Source organism: Thunnus maccoyii, chromosome 3, assembly GCF_910596095.1.
Source record: "Thunnus maccoyii chromosome 3, fThuMac1.1, whole genome shotgun sequence".
Taxonomy (NCBI): domain Eukaryota; kingdom Metazoa; phylum Chordata; class Actinopteri; order Scombriformes; family Scombridae; genus Thunnus; species Thunnus maccoyii.
The window spans coordinates 6,556,699-6,576,361 of record NC_056535.1 but is presented as its reverse complement, the minus strand read 5'-3'; the positions used below and the strand labels follow the sequence as shown (position 1 = coordinate 6,576,361).

General features: G+C 38.6%; 1 protein-coding gene across 1 annotated transcript in view; it reads right to left on the bottom strand.

The window, feature by feature from the left end:
• Positions 1–16,248, bottom strand: part of cntn3b (contactin 3b) — a 55,001-nt gene extending 38,753 nt beyond the window's left edge. The window contains exons 1-3 of the mRNA XM_042407386.1: positions 15,852–16,248; positions 9,245–9,380; positions 6,759–6,894 (exon numbers count right to left, since the gene is read on the bottom strand). Of these exons, the coding sequence (XP_042263320.1) occupies positions 6,759–6,894; positions 9,245–9,299 (191 nt within the window). The 5' untranslated portion in view covers positions 9,300–9,380; positions 15,852–16,248. The remainder of the gene's footprint in view (positions 1–6,758; positions 6,895–9,244; positions 9,381–15,851) is intronic.
• Between the last annotated feature and the right edge of the window lie 3,415 nt (positions 16,249–19,663).

Here is a 19,663-nt window from a genome sequence, read left to right as displayed (position 1 = left end):
CCTCTGTCACATGAACACAGAAAAGGAAGCATAAACAGGAGCTAATGGGCTAGTTTCATTTTGCCTTTTAGTTTTTTTTTTTTTCAGTCTTTGTCATTACTGACCGCTTGTGAACACAAAAATAAACCTGCACTTGGCAACTTCTCACAGGGTGGCAGTGTGAGGTAAGTGGAAAAAAATGTGAACCATCACAATATGTGAAAAAAACATCAGCAAAACAAACTGTTTGCAGCATCTTTACAGGCGGTCTTTAATCTCTTTATTAACAAGGGGACAAGAAAGGAAAACAATCTAACATTACTGGTGTGAAATGTAACCTTTTCTTGGAGGAGTGGTCATTCACTGCTGTTTGGTGCACTGTTAGAATTTTGTGCATATGTTGAAATTTGACATTTCTACTGGTTGTACAATGTTCCCATTAGTGATAATACACAGCATTGTTATTCAATTTGGAAAGAAAGGATCAATATCTGTCTCAATCTCAGTCTGTTTGCAACGCCTCAATGATGAATCCAAGTGATTATAGCCGTACTAGAAATCATTCACTATTAACTATTCACTACCCACTAGGGTATTCTATGTAGAGAACTATTTTGTGTGTCAGAAGGCAAAATCAAAAAATTATTTGAGACACTTCTCAAGTCATTGCTTTCATCTGGCAGTCTTTATAAAGGGTTAATAAATTATTTACTACTATCTTTATAGATCAGTTATAAAACATTAATAACATCGACTTGTGGGATGCAAGTAAGCGGTCCTAAATGTTAATAAGTCATTCATAAAAGGTAAAATAATAAGTCTAATAAGCCAACTGCACATTTATAAGTCATCTGTAATTATAAATAGTAATTAATAAATGGGTATAAATATAAAATACAATCAAGTCTTTGGTTTTAAATGTCAATAAGTCATTGATAAAGGGTTATTAGTTTCTCACTTTCTGATAAGCTGACAGCAGAAGTTACTCAGAAATCTTAATAAGTCGTTAATAAAGCATTCTCTCTGCAATCAGAGTCTGCAGTCATAAACGTTAATAAGTTAATGTTAAATCATTCATAATGGATTTAGAGGAGTCTTCATATGAATTAAAGAACTAAAGAGACAAATCAAGTGTCATGCTGATGGAGGACAAACAGCAGTCACAACCTGGCTACTCACAACTTAAAACCCTTTATTATGAGGAGCTTTATTGGAAAGTGGTATTGATAAATCTTGGTTGGCGATGCATCACTCTTTTTGATAAAGGAAATTCAACTAAAGCAACTATAACAATAATCACTAATTAGTTTCCTGCAACTTGTGGCCAACCATCCTAGCAATATTTATCCTCTGTCTACATTACTATTCCTTCCCAAACTCAAGCCGCATCAGTAAACCAGTAAGGTGCAGCAGGCAGATCAAAGGTCTTAATGGCAGCACAACCCAAACTGACACATTGAATCTAACACCACACCAGAACGAGAGAAGCTTACAGTAAGTCCAGGAGAACAGTCCCATTTGCTGTGGTGTGCTGCAGGCGCAGGCTGATCTGAGCATGCTCTGAATGAACTCTCCGTGACCTTGAGGTTCACATCAATTTTGCATGAGTTCTTCTCATCAAATAGACTGGGGATTGTACTGCAGCACTGGCTCACCTGGCTCTCCTTGAGGCCAGACACCCACAGAGACGGCAGTGACCACACAGACCACATACCGTTCGCATTCACGCACACACACACACACACACACACACACACACACACACACACACACACACACACACACACACACTTCACACACGCACATGCAGAGCTTAGAGCTGGTAATGGAGATTCAACTGCTGACCAGGGTACTCTCTTCAATTATGTTTAGTAGGTTATTGCTGCTGCTTTTTAACAGATTGATGTTCATTTGACTTTCAAGCCAAATGTAACATAATAAATATTCCTAAAACCACCCTGTATCAGTGTGAGTGTTTTTGTGCGTGTGTGTGTGTGTGTGTGTGTGTGTGTGTGTGTATATGTGTATCTGTGTGTATCAGCTTATAAAATCCTATGGAATTAGTGAAACATTACCAGAGACACAGAACATGTGCACACAGTGTAGACATACATTTTGTACCTGCATGCACACAGTCACAAACATTTTTGGTAAGGCCTTTCATAACTACAATTTATAGTCTGGATATGAAGCTTTTATTAACATTAAAGTAAAATAAAATAAACACATGCATCCATGAGTAAAAAAAAAGCAGAAATATAGTTTTTATTTAGAGTTTAGCCAGTTGGTTTTAAAAGGATCTCATTAGCCTACCTTGTAAAAGGACAAATGACCTCCGAAAAGGTAAAAATCTATTTGATTTGAAACAATTTCTAGATTCAGTGCTGTTATCTGCCTCTATGTTGCCACTGAATTCATAACAAAAAAAATTACATCTTCAAATCATCCTCTCAGTTCTATTTATGTCCCTTTTACCCTGTACTGACCCCTAAACAAAGGTAGAGTCATACATCTGCCTGAAGTCACATTACATGATAGCAGACACCAGCCGGAGTACTTTTTTATTCCCCCTTTCCAATCACTGCTGTGCCCTTGATCCTGTGTTACAGCAGATTCATAGTAAACACATTGACAGGTGTATTCATAACGCACAGCTCTGAGCCCTGGAGTGTGCTCTGGCACTACACTGGACTATTTGTCAACTGGAGAACTGTCAGGTTTCCTGTTCGTATATTTGCCGTGTCAGAGTGAGTGAGATGAAGGTGGAGGGGAGCATCACAGTGTCTAGAAAAGCCAGCTGAACTCACTGCAGCTTATGATACAAGAATAATCACTAAGGTTTATAAGGACGTTTTTATGTTTAATTTAAGGTGTTTCCACTCTTCATCATCCATGCCTTCTTCAGTTAGTGGTTTCCTGAATTTTCCATAATGCTAGTCTGCAATGCATTCTGGTCTGCTGAGTCTTGTTCAGTGATTGATTTTTCCATGCTTGCTGAGCATTAGTGCAAACTGATGAGTCCGTAAAGCCAGTAAAGCATTTTGTTCTTTGATTGACAGTCCAATACTGAGATACCAGTAATGATTTACCCCAATTAAAGGATAGGATTGGTGATATTCTATGAGTTTCTTATTGTCAAAACATCCTGCAAAAATTCTACAAAAATCAATAATGAATTAATCCTGCAAACAAGTACTGTCTGTGTATCCAAAACCTAATATATCTTATTCCTTTATGTCCTAGAGCTCCATTATTGTCCAAAAACTTTTGTATGAGCCACACTTTTACGCTGGCTGATATATTCCTACATTAACATGAACACACACTGTAATTTATTTTGAGTCAATCCTACATAAACTGTAAATGCCCGCTATTGAGCACCAAATGTGTCTACAACTGAAAATAGTCCCCGACAAATCAACAAATGCACTATTTACTTCTGTCTGAAAAATGTTTGTTAAAAACTATAGTGCTATGCTGGAGAAATTCACTGAGCTTTTTTTTTTTTTTTTAAAAAAAAAAAATAAAACTCTATATTTTTGACTCCTTTTAAATGTCTTCAGTAAGAACAAATGGGCTTGGTGCCGAGTGCCACAGAGAGGGCAAGAAAGTCATAAAGTATTGCAAGGCATATTGTTGGTTTTGGTCTTTTCAAGGGATTTGTTGGCAATAAGAAACATATAGAATAACACCAGTGATATCCTTTAAGCCTTTTTTTCTTTATGCAATAGTATACACTTCTATAAAGATATACTACACAGTGTATCTATGCAAAGATCTATAATTGAGCCATTTGACATGGTCAGTCTTAGACTACTTCTCAGAACAAGTAATGTGCCACTACCATACTATACTATTCTATACTATACTACACTGTTACCTAGTACTATAGGTTACTCTTACTCATATTTAGCATTACTACCAACTATGCAGTACACTTCATAAAATATACCCCTTCTGAAAATAAAATGGATCCAGATAATGCATGACTAAACTCATATTTTAACAGTGGTAACTGTTTTAAGATGGATGTCAAGATGGTACATCTATAACTGTGGGGTATACAGGAAAGCTGAAACAGCCCGTTCTGAATGAACTGCCTTGCTAGATGCTGCAGGCATGTGTGAGGCTCCCAGCAAGGGTTAACATCAACTGCTCTGACAAATTCAATATTGTCTGGCCCAATTTTCTGTATGGATATTAAACCAAATGGATGAAGTTTTCTTAATAGCAGCAGTAACTAAGGAAATTAAGTGTAAAGCTCTGAATGTAATACCCTCTTTCTTGGCACATCTAATTATACAAATACTCTTCATTTGCAGGGTCTAGGCCCATGCATAGTTTTCAGAGTCTGGTGAAAGTCACAGCATGACCACTTCCTAAAGGCATTTTTTTCATTCTGCACAGGACATTTGAGGTTCTAATTTCAGTGTTAGTGAAATAAATTGCCAAGAATGTATGCTTTCTATTTTTTCATCAGGACAAAACAGTCCTGTCCTTGCCCGAAGGGAAACAAGTCAAGGACAATCAGTGTCAGAAAAACTGATGCAACCCAAATAAAGCTCAAAATATAACTCCTTCAACTAAGTAAAATTAAGGGCAGGAATCTTGTGTCTTTAAAAGCATTTCCAGAAATGTCAATCCACAGTGGTGAGAGTTTGCTCACTCAAACACCAAGCCTTCCTTTTAAACCTGGTTTCAGATTTTTTCTTCATAATTGAGGGCACTGACTCCAAGCAGTGGAAATGCTGACCTAGATGAATATCAGCAGTGTGAAATATGTGTTGTTTTGTCCTACAAACAGCAGCCGGGTCTCCCCCAAATGGTAGAAAATAAAAAAAAAAATAAGACAGGTGCCATAAGGCTAACTATAGAAGCAGGATGAGGTAAAAAAAACCCCAACAACTCTGAAATAAGAGCAACAGAAAGAGTGAGAGCTACAATTTTTTTTTTATATTGATTAATCTAACAAATAATCATTTAGTCTATGAAATGTCAGAATTTTGTGAAACATGATGATCACAATATCCGAACAGCTAAGGTGATGTTGTTACAATGGTTTTCTTTTCAAATATTCTTAAAAACATGATATTCTATATAATATCACATAAGTTAAAGAAAATCCTCACAATTGAGAAGCTGAAACAATTTATTGCTTATCAGTATAGTTGCAGATCTGACAATCGACTAGTCAATTAATGAACTTATCGTTTCAGCTCTGGAAAGAGGAGGGGTGCATAATTTGTAGCGTGGTATGACTGAAATATTTAAGTTGTAATGAACAACTAAACCTATATACTGCAGTCCTCTGATTTTAAAGTCAAAACTATTGCTTATTTACACATCCAGTGATATATCCTATGATAGTCTTAACTACAGGTTAGAATGAGTCAAATATTTGATCTCCTTTTAGTTCTGTTTTGGTTGCCACAGGTTGACTCTTTAACCACTAAATGCTATATGTTCACCAGCTATTCTCTAATGTTGTCTGTCTGCTGTTGGTGTGGGGCAAAAAGCAGTTCATCAGTCAGCTTATCAGAGCTTTTTAACTCAAAACAGGTGCCTGCTGCTGGAAACGAGGTTGATGAGAGCGGTTCTCAACCAAAACATTAACAAAAAATTTAAAATTAAAGTTGCAGGCCGTAAAAACCAAAACAATGAGATGAAAGAGACTTATTGAAGATAATTCTCTGTGGGTTTGTCACTACCAGTGACTCCTTCCACATTACACATCATCATCTGATCCACTGTTCATATAAAATATTGGTTAATGCAGCTTTATTATGACAATAATCTGTGCATACTGTAACTGCTCTTGTAATATTATGTCAGACTTCAGCTTACTCAGCTGGAAGGAAAGTTGCAGATAATATTGAAAACATCACCATTTGAACCTGGAAAAGAGAACTTCTTGAGCAACACAAGTGAATGTCAGAATCCCTTAAGTTGCGGGTGAAATAATGCAAGTGATGGTTTCTACTTTATCCTCAGAATAGCTCAGGTTGCACAACAAGTATAATGATAGCCCCCCTCCCAACTGCTGTGCCTGGACCATGTTTTCAGCACAGACACATTATAGGAAATGTAAGCATTTAACAGAATGTCACTCACAAGGTTATTGCCTCTCTCTCCTGTTTGCTGTGCATCTACATGGTGCTGACCAAGCTCCGAAACACAATCTACCACAAAAAACACCGCCAGCTGCCATTTTCAGGCAGGCTCCCTGCACCGCCCAGGAATAGCCAGAGAGATATCAAAGGATCTACGGTGCAAATGAGTCGCTGGAATCTCCTTTTCTCTCCTAATAATTTCTTAAGCCATGCACCATATTATAAATCATCAGCTTTAGTTGTACAGTGGCTTAAATCTTATCATTAATAAAATTAACCTCACTCATATCAGAGGAGTTGGCATATTCATCAACCACAGTAGCAGGCCCCTGACTCTAACTCTACATCACAGCTCAGGCTGAAAATAGATAAGCTTTTTTCAATTAGAAATGGATGCTCAATTAAGCAGTAGCTCTTTGAAGCCTGTCTTTTTGCTGGATGGTGTGTAATCTCTCTTGAGCATTTATGTCCAGAAACGTTGTTCTTTAACAAATCAATAGCAATCAACACTATCAGCGCCATCTTTGATTTCCGTGGAAGCAGCAATGAAGATTCACAAGCAATTAAGAGACGATGGATTTTCACCATGTGATGCGGATGTAGAGCACAGCGCAGGTAGATGGCTAGCTGAGGCTCGTGGGGGATGTAACGTTTGATGTGGTAATTTACCTGTACTGCGGAGAAGGGCTCCCTTCTGCCTCGCAAGCGATGGTAGCTTGCTGGTCTGGGGAGTTGATCGGTAAAATGAGGTCACTTGGCTCTGTCCTCCATCTTGGCCCTTGAAATATGACATCCTCTGTACAGGCTGGGGAAAGGGGAGAAAGTCTGTAGTAGTACAAGCCAGGAAATTGTCTGTTTGACCTTAAGAGAAAATACTGGAAGAATTCAGCAAAATCATAAGTAGTGGGAGGAGAAATAGTTAATCTTGCTGAAATACAGCAACTTTCTCACATTCTGTGTATATTAGTTCTAATACACTATATGTGCAACTCTTATTCTCTGAACAGTTTTGTTATTTACAAAGACAAGCAAATAAATACAAAGGATTATTCCCATGATGTTATGTGTACATTATTTGCTTGTCTCGCTGTGAGTAAAGTAAATCCCACTTATCTGTGACATTAACTGCTAATGCAGATATATTTGGTAACTGTTTCATTGTATGCTACTGTATTTTTCAAATGAGCCTGACACTTGAAATAGTAAAGAAAAAAACAAACAAACACTGGCACGTATGTGTATTTACCCCAGCTTTGCATACGGAGCCTGATTTCCATGATGCCAGACCTCACTCTTTCTCACTTTATCATAATGATATATCATCATATTGTTGCTAGCGTGCAAGAAGTGATTAATCTCCCATGTAAAAATGCAACTAAATAAATAATCCTGCAAATATGTCATACAATGCATGTAATTACTGTGTAAATATTAAACTGGCTTGGGAGTTTGGGACAATTTTATGCGGTTGCACAGAGCTCACATATACTGAGTGATACAATTAAACTTGTTTCCTGTTAATTACTTGCCAGAAACAGTATCCTAATGTTAATAATAGTTAATAATAATTGAGGACTAAAGATGAGGGCTAAAGTCTACAATTAGTTGAGTACTGAAGTAGAAAGTCAATTTTCACGTTTCCTCGGTAATGAATGGTTCCTTGTAAGTGACAGCACTGATAAATAAAGCAGAGTTATCTTTTTTTAGATCCTCTATGTCATACTCCACATGCACCGGTTAATTGAGGCCATAAGGATGCACTCATCTGCCAGCAGCTTAAAAGGAAAGGATGTGGAACACAATCTGGTATAAATGAAAGCAGAGTCAGCAGACGGCCAGAGTAGGCCTAATTAATATCTACTGCTAACAGATTGCAGCATGTGGCTAACAGTTCTACACATGGTTTTAACCAGTCGTAATACGTCAAGGAATCAACACATATTTCATTGTGTGATAGATTGAAAAACCAGATATGACAACAAATCACAGCAACTCTTGGTGGCTGTTGAGAAATATGGAGATGTTACAATTAGCTCCAAACCACCCTCCAACTAAATATTGTGAAATTTGGGCGAAATCTGACACTGTCAGAAAACATTATTGTGGAACTAATAAATGATCAAACAACTGGCATCACATCATGGCTTGAACATCAAATTAATTCACTACAGCCTTTATTTAATTCAACAGCCTCTCCCTAATGTGAATTTGAATAAAATGCCATGCAGGCTAACATCTAAGGTTGTCATTGTATTTTGTGGGGTTGACACATTGTCCCGGGATACAGAGCCAGACAACATGACACTTCAGATGTCATAATGAGTGTTATCAGCTGCAGTGATTTTTGAGAGTTTTCAAGTGTATGATCACTGAACACTGAATAAGAACTAGCACCTATGGACAGTAACCATAGCCTTGCTAAAAACATGCGCCGTCCGTTAGGAAGGTGAGATTGCTCGGATCTCGCTCCCTTGAGTGCTGGGCGTGAATTACCCATGAGCCAATTTGAATAACATTCATTGGGATTTACAATGTCATTTGAACAAGGGTTGACATTCTGCTGGAGTGTCTGTGTTTCTGCTGCTTGAATCCCAGGCGGCCACAAGGGCAGAGTGAAGCACGGAGGCGAGTAGATTGTGCTAAAATGCAGGGCTGGATTCATTGCATGGATCCCGATAATGATCTGGACAGGCCATAAACAGGAATGGGATTGGACTCCCAGTTGTCCCTGACAGCGTACTGTAAATGTGCAGCAGGACACTGCTCTAGGGAGTGGTGAAGGACATCATACCAGAACGCTGTACATGTAATGACTGCAGCTTAATCAGTGTAACCTTTTTGGTCCAGAAGAAGAGGTTTTCTGAGGTTATTTACCACTGTTCTGATTCTGTCTCTACCTCACTAATGGATAAAATTGTATATCGCATACACATACTTCTTACTAACAATGTGATGTTATTTTTAACATCTAAACTCAGAGACGTGCATTTAGTCTAAGGTACTGTGGAACAACATAAAAAAGAAGAGCACTAATATCCTTGACTAATGAATATGCTTTGGAAAATACACATTTATTAGCAGAGATGTTATCTTGACATAAACCATGACAACAAGAGCAGTGAGTCTCAAATATAATACGTGTTAAAATATCTTACCTGCAAGGCATCCAGTGATTGATAGCAGAACAATTTGTTTCCATGGTAACATCATCTTTAGTTGCTGGGGGCTAATAAGACTCTCATCCAATTGCTTGTGAATGGAATGCTCCCCCTTGAATACAAGAATTTTAATCTGAAGGGAAAGTAATTATGGATGTGATTAAAATATGACATTTTGATCCAAATACGACAAGCATTCAACAGCAAAAAACACGATTATAGCACTTCTAAGTTACATAATTGGTTCTTATTATTTGGGAGTTATGTGAAGTGAATCTTGAGGAAGTGAGAAGAGATAGGGTAAAACAGCTGACAAAAACCTGAGGATACAACCAGGTGGCACAGAAGAAGAAACAGCTGCTAAATGGGTATGTTTTCTTCTACCTTGCGTGTTTCTCATCCCGCCTAACAAGCTCAATTCTGCCGCTTTAAAGAAAAGTGAGGAAGGAAATGATTGACCTCAAAAGATACTTCTCTCTCCCTATTTGACTAATAATAGGAACTGGCAGACTGTGTATACCGGCACTCCACAAAATGCCACTTCATACTTCAACAAAGGATTTGGTGGCCGACTGAATGTAAGCAAAATGACTGTTTTCATTTTTGTACAAATGCAACATATTCCTTTAGATAAACAGAACATATGAGACGGTCACATACTGAAACAATAAATATGGTACATGCCATTTTCACCTATAGGGTTCTGCAATATAAATGAAAAATACGGCAAGATGATAAAAATTTGTCTATCTATTTAAAAGGGCGCTCCACCAGTTTTACACATGAGGACCAGTTATAACAGTTCGCACCGAGGCCATATTTTAGTTTGGGTATATTACCCAGCAGGGTTATATAAAATAGGACAAATACTAAGTCAAAACCTATTAGGTATCCATGGATACTGGGTAAAGTTAACCCAGTATTGAACTGTTGCTATACTGACCCAAATTGGTTTAATTTTGGCCCAGTGATTTTTTACATTTACATTTATTCATTTGGCAGATGCTTTTGTCCAATATTTTTGTCTGACATACAAATGAGGTATAATCCAAGCCACACTGGATCAAGGTGAAGCCTTTGAGAATAAGTGACATAACACTTAATAACACATGAGTGCCTGGCAAATTAATTTTTTTTAGAAAAAGAAAAAGCTAGATGGAGAGGGATGGAGAGAAAGAGAGAGGGCATATTAAGTGAGAAGGTACTCTGAGAAGAGGTAGGTCTTCAAGCAATTTTTGAAGACAGAAAGGGATTCTGTTGACCAATTTCAATTAGGTAACTCATCAGGAGCACACAGGAGAAGAGTGTGGATTTAGATTTCCTGCCTCACAGTGAAGGTAGGACTAGTAATGGTTCATTTGCAGATCGTAGTGAAGGCTCATAAACCTGAATGAGGGAGTTCAGGTAGGTGGGTGCCGTGCTAGTGCAACACTCTGTGGGTGAGCATTAGTGACTTGAACATAATGCAAACTGCAACAGTAAGCCAGTGGAGAGTAATGAAAAGAGGAGATATTTTAGTATGTAGGTTCAGAGATGGAGCGGAGTTCTCACGCAGCTTCACTGTCAGGACAGGGCTTGTGGGCAGTCACCCGTGGGTAAGCTAGCTGTTGGTCAGTAATGGTCAGTAAATACTGGGACATTTTTTATTCAAAATTCAAACTACCATTCAAATCTGTGAAATCAAGTAAATATTTGCTCTGTAATAATCTGAATTCAAAACTACAGTTCAAACTTGACTGAAATCCTAAAAGTCACTGATCTTGTTCTCTTTGCAAACACTACTAGAGAGTCATGCTCAATGGATAATCTTGACGCTAAACCATCTGAGAAGTAATATGTGGAAACTTGCTGACTTTTTAAAACGCACCTACCTAACAGTATCATTAACCTGTCACTCAAGTGAGGCAGCACAGACACCACAAATGAATGTAACGTCAGTTCTACAGCGAAGTTACGTGAGTTGCATTCATATGAATTTTAACAAAATATGTTTCAATTTTTTCAAACTTGACTTTTTGAAAAAGTGACAGCCCTAGTAAATAATACATTCAAATAATAGGCTGGCTGCTTGTTTAAACCTCCAATGCCTTGTTTTCTCTTTCAACACATGTTAACATATGGATATGGTTGCTTTGGAGTTGTTGACGGAACGGGGCTATGTAAAGAAACGTTTCATTACATTACTTATTAACCTAATGTAAAAAGTTGTCGAGGAATTTGTAAAGTGTTGTAATAACGCTTTAAATGAGATATGTAACAAGTCATTAAATTACGGTTTTTGAATAACTTCATTAACTAAAATCCATTGGTTGTGTAGCTTGACTCATACAAAGGACTAAAACTCAGGATATCTCAACCTCTGCTGCATCCATTTGGACTTTTTTTTTTCATTATGTCTGTTGTGACTTCTCCAACTTTGTGGAAGCATGATACCAACTTGCTGGAGCACCCCTTTAATATCTCTAGTATACAGCCATTGTTGCAAATCAAAGAGCTGGGCTGTTGCATGGCAATACTAGAATTCTGAATCAATGTAACGAAGTAGAGGATTTTCAGATAATGGGTTCTTTCAGATAACCCATCCAACCAGTGATCAATGACCTAAATGGCCTTTAAAACTTCTCTCATATGGAGGTGGAACCAGGAGCATTAAGACTGTAATTGTAGTATCAGTGGCACAGGAGGGGCTTTGCTCAAGCTCTGACCTACATCACAGTAAGTGGAAACTGATACGCCTCTCAGGATTAAGAATTCAACCCAACCCCTCATCCTTACAACACTACCCTGTTGTGCGGATTAACCCAGGGCTATCTTTGGAATACTTGAAACAGACCTAAATACCACCACTCACTTGTTTCACCAACTTGTAACTGTAGGATTGTGGCTGTGGTCTGACATGAAAAGCATTGCTACATAATCTTATGGAGGAGTAAGAAGCAGCATCGTGGTGCTGAGCAGCCACACAGTAGAATCTACAGGGAGGATAAATCATCCCATTTGCATGATCATAACTTAATGGCCAGTGTTGGCTTAGCTCAACTGTCCTGGTGCCAGTAATTGTTCTTCATCTGGTGTAATTGCAGGCACAGCGAGATTCAGAGTGGATTTCCTGGTGTCTCTCAAAATTTAGGGGGCGTTTTGCCACTCTAAAAACCCATCACATTGGATTACACGGTTTGAGATTCTACTGGAGGAAAAAAAATGTGTGCTGCATTTTTCAGTTCGAGTGCAGTATTAACTGCCATCCGCTTTCTGGAGGATCCAACCTCGTCATCCCAACCCATCAGTCCAAAAAGCTTCCAAGATCCTGAGAGGAAAATCTCCTCGAAAAGACTTTCTCTGCAAGTTGGATGTTACACAGTTCATGGCAGTGTCTCCACTGATATGATGGATACTTTTCTCTGAGTGCAGCTTTATCCTGCAGTCTGTAAAACCTGCACTGACATTTTCATTTTTTGAACATTTTCCTCATATAATTGTTATTTCTGAATTAATGCTTTGTTAAAGGGCCCAATATATGCCAGTTTTCCAGCCGCCGTTTAAGAAGGGTGTGTCACTCTGCTTTCAGGAAATTCAGCGGCTCTCAGCTGAGTCACAGTTAAAAGTTATAATTCAAGGGAACACACTGAAGAGTTGTCTTTTTCGGGAGAATAAATGCTCAAATTAAAGGAAAAAATTCCACTATTGACCTTGAAAAGCCTGCATCAGTGGCAAACCCTACAGTAATGTTCATTAGCTGAAGCCTTTAATAATTTCAAAAGGAAAAGAAAGAAACAAACAGTGGACACTGATAAAACTGAAAGCAACTCCTCCTGGGCTTTGTGGCGATAAAGGTGAGGTGGCATTTTCTCTCTTGGCTCTCTCAACTGAAATGATGAGCAAAAGATTGCTCTGCCAAATGTAATGAGGCATCACACTTTCACCTCCACAGAAGCTAAACATAATGGAAGTCATTGGCTAAACGCATTCCAGAGTAAATGAGATGACTTCTTGGTTAGTGGGGCTGTTGTTTGGCACATAATTGATAGGAGAGGTGGTTAAAGGCATCCATTCTCCCCCCTAGGGCAGCATAATTGCAAAAGAATCTAATAAGGGAGGGAGGAAAGGAGAGAGTTTCTATCGTAGGGGTGTGCAAACTCAAAGTCTGTATTCAGATCACATGCAGCACACAAGCAACACAGAGCTGAAGGGACCAGATATATCAGATATTGTAAGAACCCCTCATACTCCTTTCAAATTGAAGACCAGTGGCAGGATGTATTCACTACAGTATATGATGCATTCATTCCCACTGAGTTATTGTCTTTAATGACAATGTGCTGCCATCTCCATTAAATCACTCAGCAAGAGAACCTGGGAGACAAGGATCTGCCACCAAGGACGGACTCAATCTGAACACGCAGCTGCTCTGTGGTTTTGCCAATGAATGAAGAATTCACAATTAACCATGCACTGATGCCTCTGATTTACTCTGACTGACTGAAGACCTGCACAAGTCTATTTCACATGAGCCAGGGAAGATTAAAAAAATAACTGGAGTGATTAACAAATAAAGGCACAGCTTACAATACAATATCTGTATTTCACGGCTTCGGCTGCAGCGAAATACTTGATGAAAAGAGGAGCAAAGGAGTAATTGTTCTGTATCGATTGTGTCATAACTACGCATCATCTTAGGTGAGTGAATGATGCTTCCCATGACAAATTATGCATTAAGGTTTCAAATATGAAGCCATTTCATTCAATTGCACCCCACCCACCCCACCACAACTCAATCTCAACAGCTGTTACATTAACATTCATGAAAGAATTGGTTGAATGCATATTCTCTCTTGAGGTGTTTTCTCCTATTTCATTTCAAGCAGCCAGGCTAAAAAAAAAAAGAAAAAAGTAACCACTTCACACGTGTGACTGACATGTCACACTGCATGTATGAATAAGACAGCATGATTAGGACTGTGGCTGTAGTAAGGTATGAATGCTGAATATGGACGGGGCTCCATGAAAATAAATATTCGTGTGAAATGTGCCACTCCAGTGAAAAACAGGGACATTATAGCACTTAACACTCAACATGTTTTTTCACACAAAATACATAAAAACTGTCATTTCTCATTCACTTCTAATTCCTCTTTTCACATCGTTTTTAAAATACATTAAATATCTGTTTACCATAGTACAACTAAACATCTGGGCAGGCCGCTCCTCAGACCTTATACAGCTGTGTATTTTCATGCGAAAAATCACTGAATCCCTGGAAGACAGCAGGACGCCCCCAGTGACTCCCTCCGATGTTAAACACGGCTGCATCCCTCAGCTGCTGCCTAACGCAGGGCAGGAGAGTAAGTGCACTTAAAAGAGAGGGAAGCAACGATCCATTTCTCAACCCCATCATCAGCCAGGCACATCCCCAGACCCTCATCCTAGATACAGCTGCAAACACAACTGGAGGTCAAGGATGAGGAGCAGGAGACACTCACACAGGCTCTTTACTTTTTTGGTGTGTGTCTATGTGCTATTCAATCAATTTTACAGCCTTTCCGGAAAGAAACTGGCTGTACAATGTAATTGCCACTCTAGTTCAATCAAAAGGGTTTTCAAAGCAAATGGTGCTACAAACTCATCCCTGCACTGCCATGCTGGATATTACTGCGTTATAGAATAATTTGCTGCATGGCTTCAAAGACACGTTTCACCTCTCATTTGGCTACTGCTTGTTATTCTCCAAATATGTGCAAAGGATCTATAAATAAACATGAATAGAAGGGGGGAACGATTACAATCCCTGCTGAATAGCAGGATACTTTGAAGATGCAGCAGGCTGAGTGTTTTTCTCCTGCTGCTGGGTCTGTCCTTTTGCAGTCTGCGTGGAAAAAAAAAATAGTTGTGTGCAGACCACTGGTGGCCAAATATTTGGTTTTCCAGAGAAATGAGAGTGGAGCTCAGCTGTTAAGATAATGTCTTTAATAACACTCCCCTGTAGGCTGCAACTATATAATCCTGTGAGGATTTTTAAAAAGATGCTAGACAAATATCAGCATGGTTAGATATTAGATGGCTTACAAATACAATTCAGTAACATAAAACCAGTATTTAAATAATCCACATAAACTCTTTTACTCTGCAGAGACAAAAAAAAATTGCCTTTAACAAGTTGGAGAGCTTTTCTCCAGGCGTACAGTCCTGATGGTGCTTCTCTGTGTGACTGAGCAGAGCAGCACCATATGGACTTTGTCCTAGATGAGGGAAATTAGCCCCATCAGTAATATTCCCAGTAGGACCCTCCGAACCATTTTTGAGGCTCGACTAAAAACGCAATCATCAGCATCATGCATGTGTGACCACTATCAGCATGCACACTCTGCTCAGTGCCCCTTCCCCCGATTATAGAAAATTAGATAAAGACATCTCACCACGGGGTTATAGCTTTATAGGTTATATTATATTGCTCCATGAGTCACATTAAGTTGCATTTATCTGCAAAAGCAAAGGCAGCAAACTAGACAGCACGCAGTTTAGTAGATATTAAAAAGAAAAGCAGGAAAATAACGCGCGAACATGCTGGATGATGGATGGATAGTTGATGGATGTGATGGATACTTACTTGTCCTAGGATGCAGTTTTTTTCCTCTTCATTAAACTGCTTTGATTGTAATTCCACTATCGGTTAGATGTGTTATTTCGGGCTCTAATGAGCGGATAACATTCTTCACAGCAACTCTTCTTCTCTCACAAGCCAAAAGAAGAGGTTGCTCTGTGCTCCAGTAGTGTTTGCGCTCTGCACTTAATTGTGCTCCGTCTAAGTGCGTCCCTCGGTGTTTGAGGATGTGACTAACAGGAGTAACCTCTGCCTCGGTAAATTCCAAAATCGGTGAATTTGCTGGCTGAGGAGGATACGCGCTATGCACCGGGATGTTCCTCGACCTCCTCGTATTACACTCCACGAGACGCTGCCAAGAAGCAGAGAGGACAGCGGTGCCTCTGAGCGGAGATTCACATTGTGCGCATCCCCGGGCTCTGCTCTCTTTGTGCGCAGGAAGAAGCGCCCACTGGTGACGCGTGAAAACACCCATCGCAGCACACACACAGTAATGCGCCACCAGCCTATAGGCACCTGCCATTCCTCGGCTTTAAGTAAGTGCACATTTGTTCCCTTGATATTTAGTGTTACGGAGAGAAGAGATCAAGTGGAAATTTGCAGAAAGATTTTGGAAATCATATCCGGTTAGAATAAAAGAAAGAAAGAAAGAGTCAGGGGAACATTCTGAAAATGAACTCAATCATTTATCACAATTACCAAACAACCTGATTTCTGATATTTAGTCGGTAAAAACGTTGTTGTTTTTTGTTTTTTATTTTAAAATATCCCAAAAGATGTTTTTATGGGGTTAAAAAAAATCAAATAATCAATAATCAATAATCATCTTTATTAGATGTCCAACTGAGTCCACATAGAGTGTTTCTGAAGAGTGTGAATGGGACCACCTCACTCTGAAGCTTGCAGTGCTTTAGACAGGTGCTTTAGTGCCTATGGGTCTCTAAATATGTGTCACCTGATTTACATTTCATTGTTTTCATGATGCAAGCATCTGAAATCATTTGTGAGTATTTTCACAGCTCCTTTCAAGGTCTTAAATGTACAGTAATTCTGCTGGTGCATAATTTCCTCAACACTTCACATATAAAATATATAAAAGCATGGTTCAATATATGGGAGCTTTGTTTGGCTCTTGTTTGAACACAGGGATGTGGACATACACATAAAAAAACTATGTCTTGTGAAATGTATGTACTGCATATGAGTGCAATACCATTGGAATGTCCCATCTACACTGGATAACATGACACACAGTTATGACACATATTGAAAAAGACTTCCATCAACTGACTTTTATGTTCAACAACCAATCGTTGCTGTAGAACACATAATTGTAGCCTACACATTCCTAAACCAGGGAAAATAAATGTTTTACAAAGAAACAGAGTAGAAACACAACATAAAAGCTACCCTAGGAAAACATCTGTTAAACCTCTGACAGCGTAAAAGTGTCCATTTCAAAGACTTTGTATTATTTCACAGTCTTCCAACAAAAACAAATCTTTCTTTAGTTCGACTGAATGAACTTTTATAGATCATGTCATAAAGGACAATATAAAACAAAGTGCATTCAATTTTCTATCTAATTTAACTCACATAATTGACAAAATCTTGTTACATACTGTAAACTCCAGTTTCCAAATGTAGTGGTAAGATTCCGCACCCCAGCTGATCACACAGAAACTGTTTGATTTCACATCATTTTCAGTATGAAACTCACTTTTGCTTCAACCACATGTTTGAAAAATGTATACACCTCACACCCTCCTGTCCTTTTTGAAATCTCATGAGGAGTTTCTTGCACATGTCTACTGCAGTTTATTGCAACCAGTCTGTTCCACAGTCTGCTCCTACAAACATCCCGATGCACTTCACAAGGTACCCAAGCTGTGCACGTCGCCTTTCACAACCACGTTTAGGGCAAGTTTATTTACACCTAAAAGGTATCTTGTGGCTTATTTTGAACCTGTTCACATCCTTTCTAAGCTTTAAATCAGCAGCATACAGACAGGTCATACTAGCCGATTCAGAGCAATGTTGCCACTTATAATACCTTCTTTTTTGGAGTGTATCTAGAAATGTATAAAGTTGTTGCCAAATGATCTCCATTAACATTAAGGCCTCAAGAATTATATATTATTATATATTATTTACTTTTCTCATTTCATCCATCATATGTTTGTGTTTATTTGTGAACTATATGCATAAGGAAGTGAACCAGACCTTTCAGCATTAATACTGAAAAACATCTGATACCGACTACCAATATAATTCACCATTGTACTGAATAATTGATTGAGGTCTCTTATTTTGGGGTCAATTGACAAAACTGACCAAGATTTTCTCCCAATGGAGAGATCTAACATCTTCTTGCAGGAGAGGCACAAACAATTAAATCACCCACTGTATCTCTGATTTCTGATATATAAGAAATGGAAATAATATAGCCTGGATTCAGGTTGATCTGGTGCAGTGTATGAAGCGTGTGTATCCAAATAACCTGAGCACTAGTTGAATCACACATGTGCGACTCATTATCATTAAATCCCAATAAAAACTAGAGCTGCCTCTTTGGCTCTTTCAGTCATTTTATCCTACAACAGTCAAATGGATGACCCTACAGTTTGTAATTCTTATAGTGTCAGTCCCCATAAAAGAGTAAGTGTAATTTTTTGTTAAAAGTGGATATTTCATTTTCAAAACTCTTCATAAGCTGTGACAGCAATTCTCTTTCAAGTTAAGGGGAGCCTTGAAAGAAGCACAGGAGACAATAAATAAATAAAAAATAAGCACTAGGAAGAGGAAGAGCGGCAGACATTCAGCCTCATGTTTCACCAACTGTCACTCATCACACTAAATAAATCTCCCTATCACTGCATAGATAATTGCTGTTAGTTTTATCTGACGCAATCCATTTGATTGACTTAAATAGTAAAATGATGAAGATATGAATATTTAATGTTTCTGGGCACAGGAGAACTCCACAGGGGTTTTAAGAGAGACTGACGGAAAATATAGAGGAGGTGAAATGGTATTAATTAAGGTCATTTCGTATCTTATTGGTTGTTGAGAGGTGGGTTGGGGGGGGAGTATTTGGAAAGATGACAGTTGAAAGTCAGCAGAGATATGAGGCAACTGCATTCACCGCCACTGCCAATAATCTACCTGCATCCATGGGTAATTAAAGTGGTGAAATAACTGATGAGACCATTCTGATTACAGGTGAGCACCAGTTTCAGAGTCTTGCTGAAGTGTCCTGGAGAAAGACGCTGAAGGCCAATCAGAACTAGACCTCCTTTATTGTTGAATCTGAACCTAAATACCAAAAGAGTCTGCCACATTTCTACAGAGTATGGGAACATTTTGTCTCTAAACCTATTCATGTCAAATTTCAGCATTTGAAAATGACAGAAAACAGGAGTCCTTCCAAGAAAAAACGGACCCCAAATCACAAAGTCCTCCAAACGAAATGACAGAATACGTCCTTGGTACATACACTCCAGAATGACACATACAAGCTTTTTCTGATCTGAACACCCTATCAACAGTGCCAGGACATCATTTGTCTATGCCTGTTTCAAATTTTACTAACTGTTACTATTCACTGTCGAAAAATTAAAAATGTTTTATGATGTGATAACGCTATAGTTCCTGTATTGTTAGGTTTAGGCACAAAAACACTTGGTTAGCTTTAGGAAAAGATCTCGCTTTGTGATTACTTCCTTAAGATTGAGAGATCTTTGTCATCATGGTTACCATAGTAACCACATGGACAAGGTTATGAGATGATTGTGGTCAGGGTTAACTGTGAGGAAAAA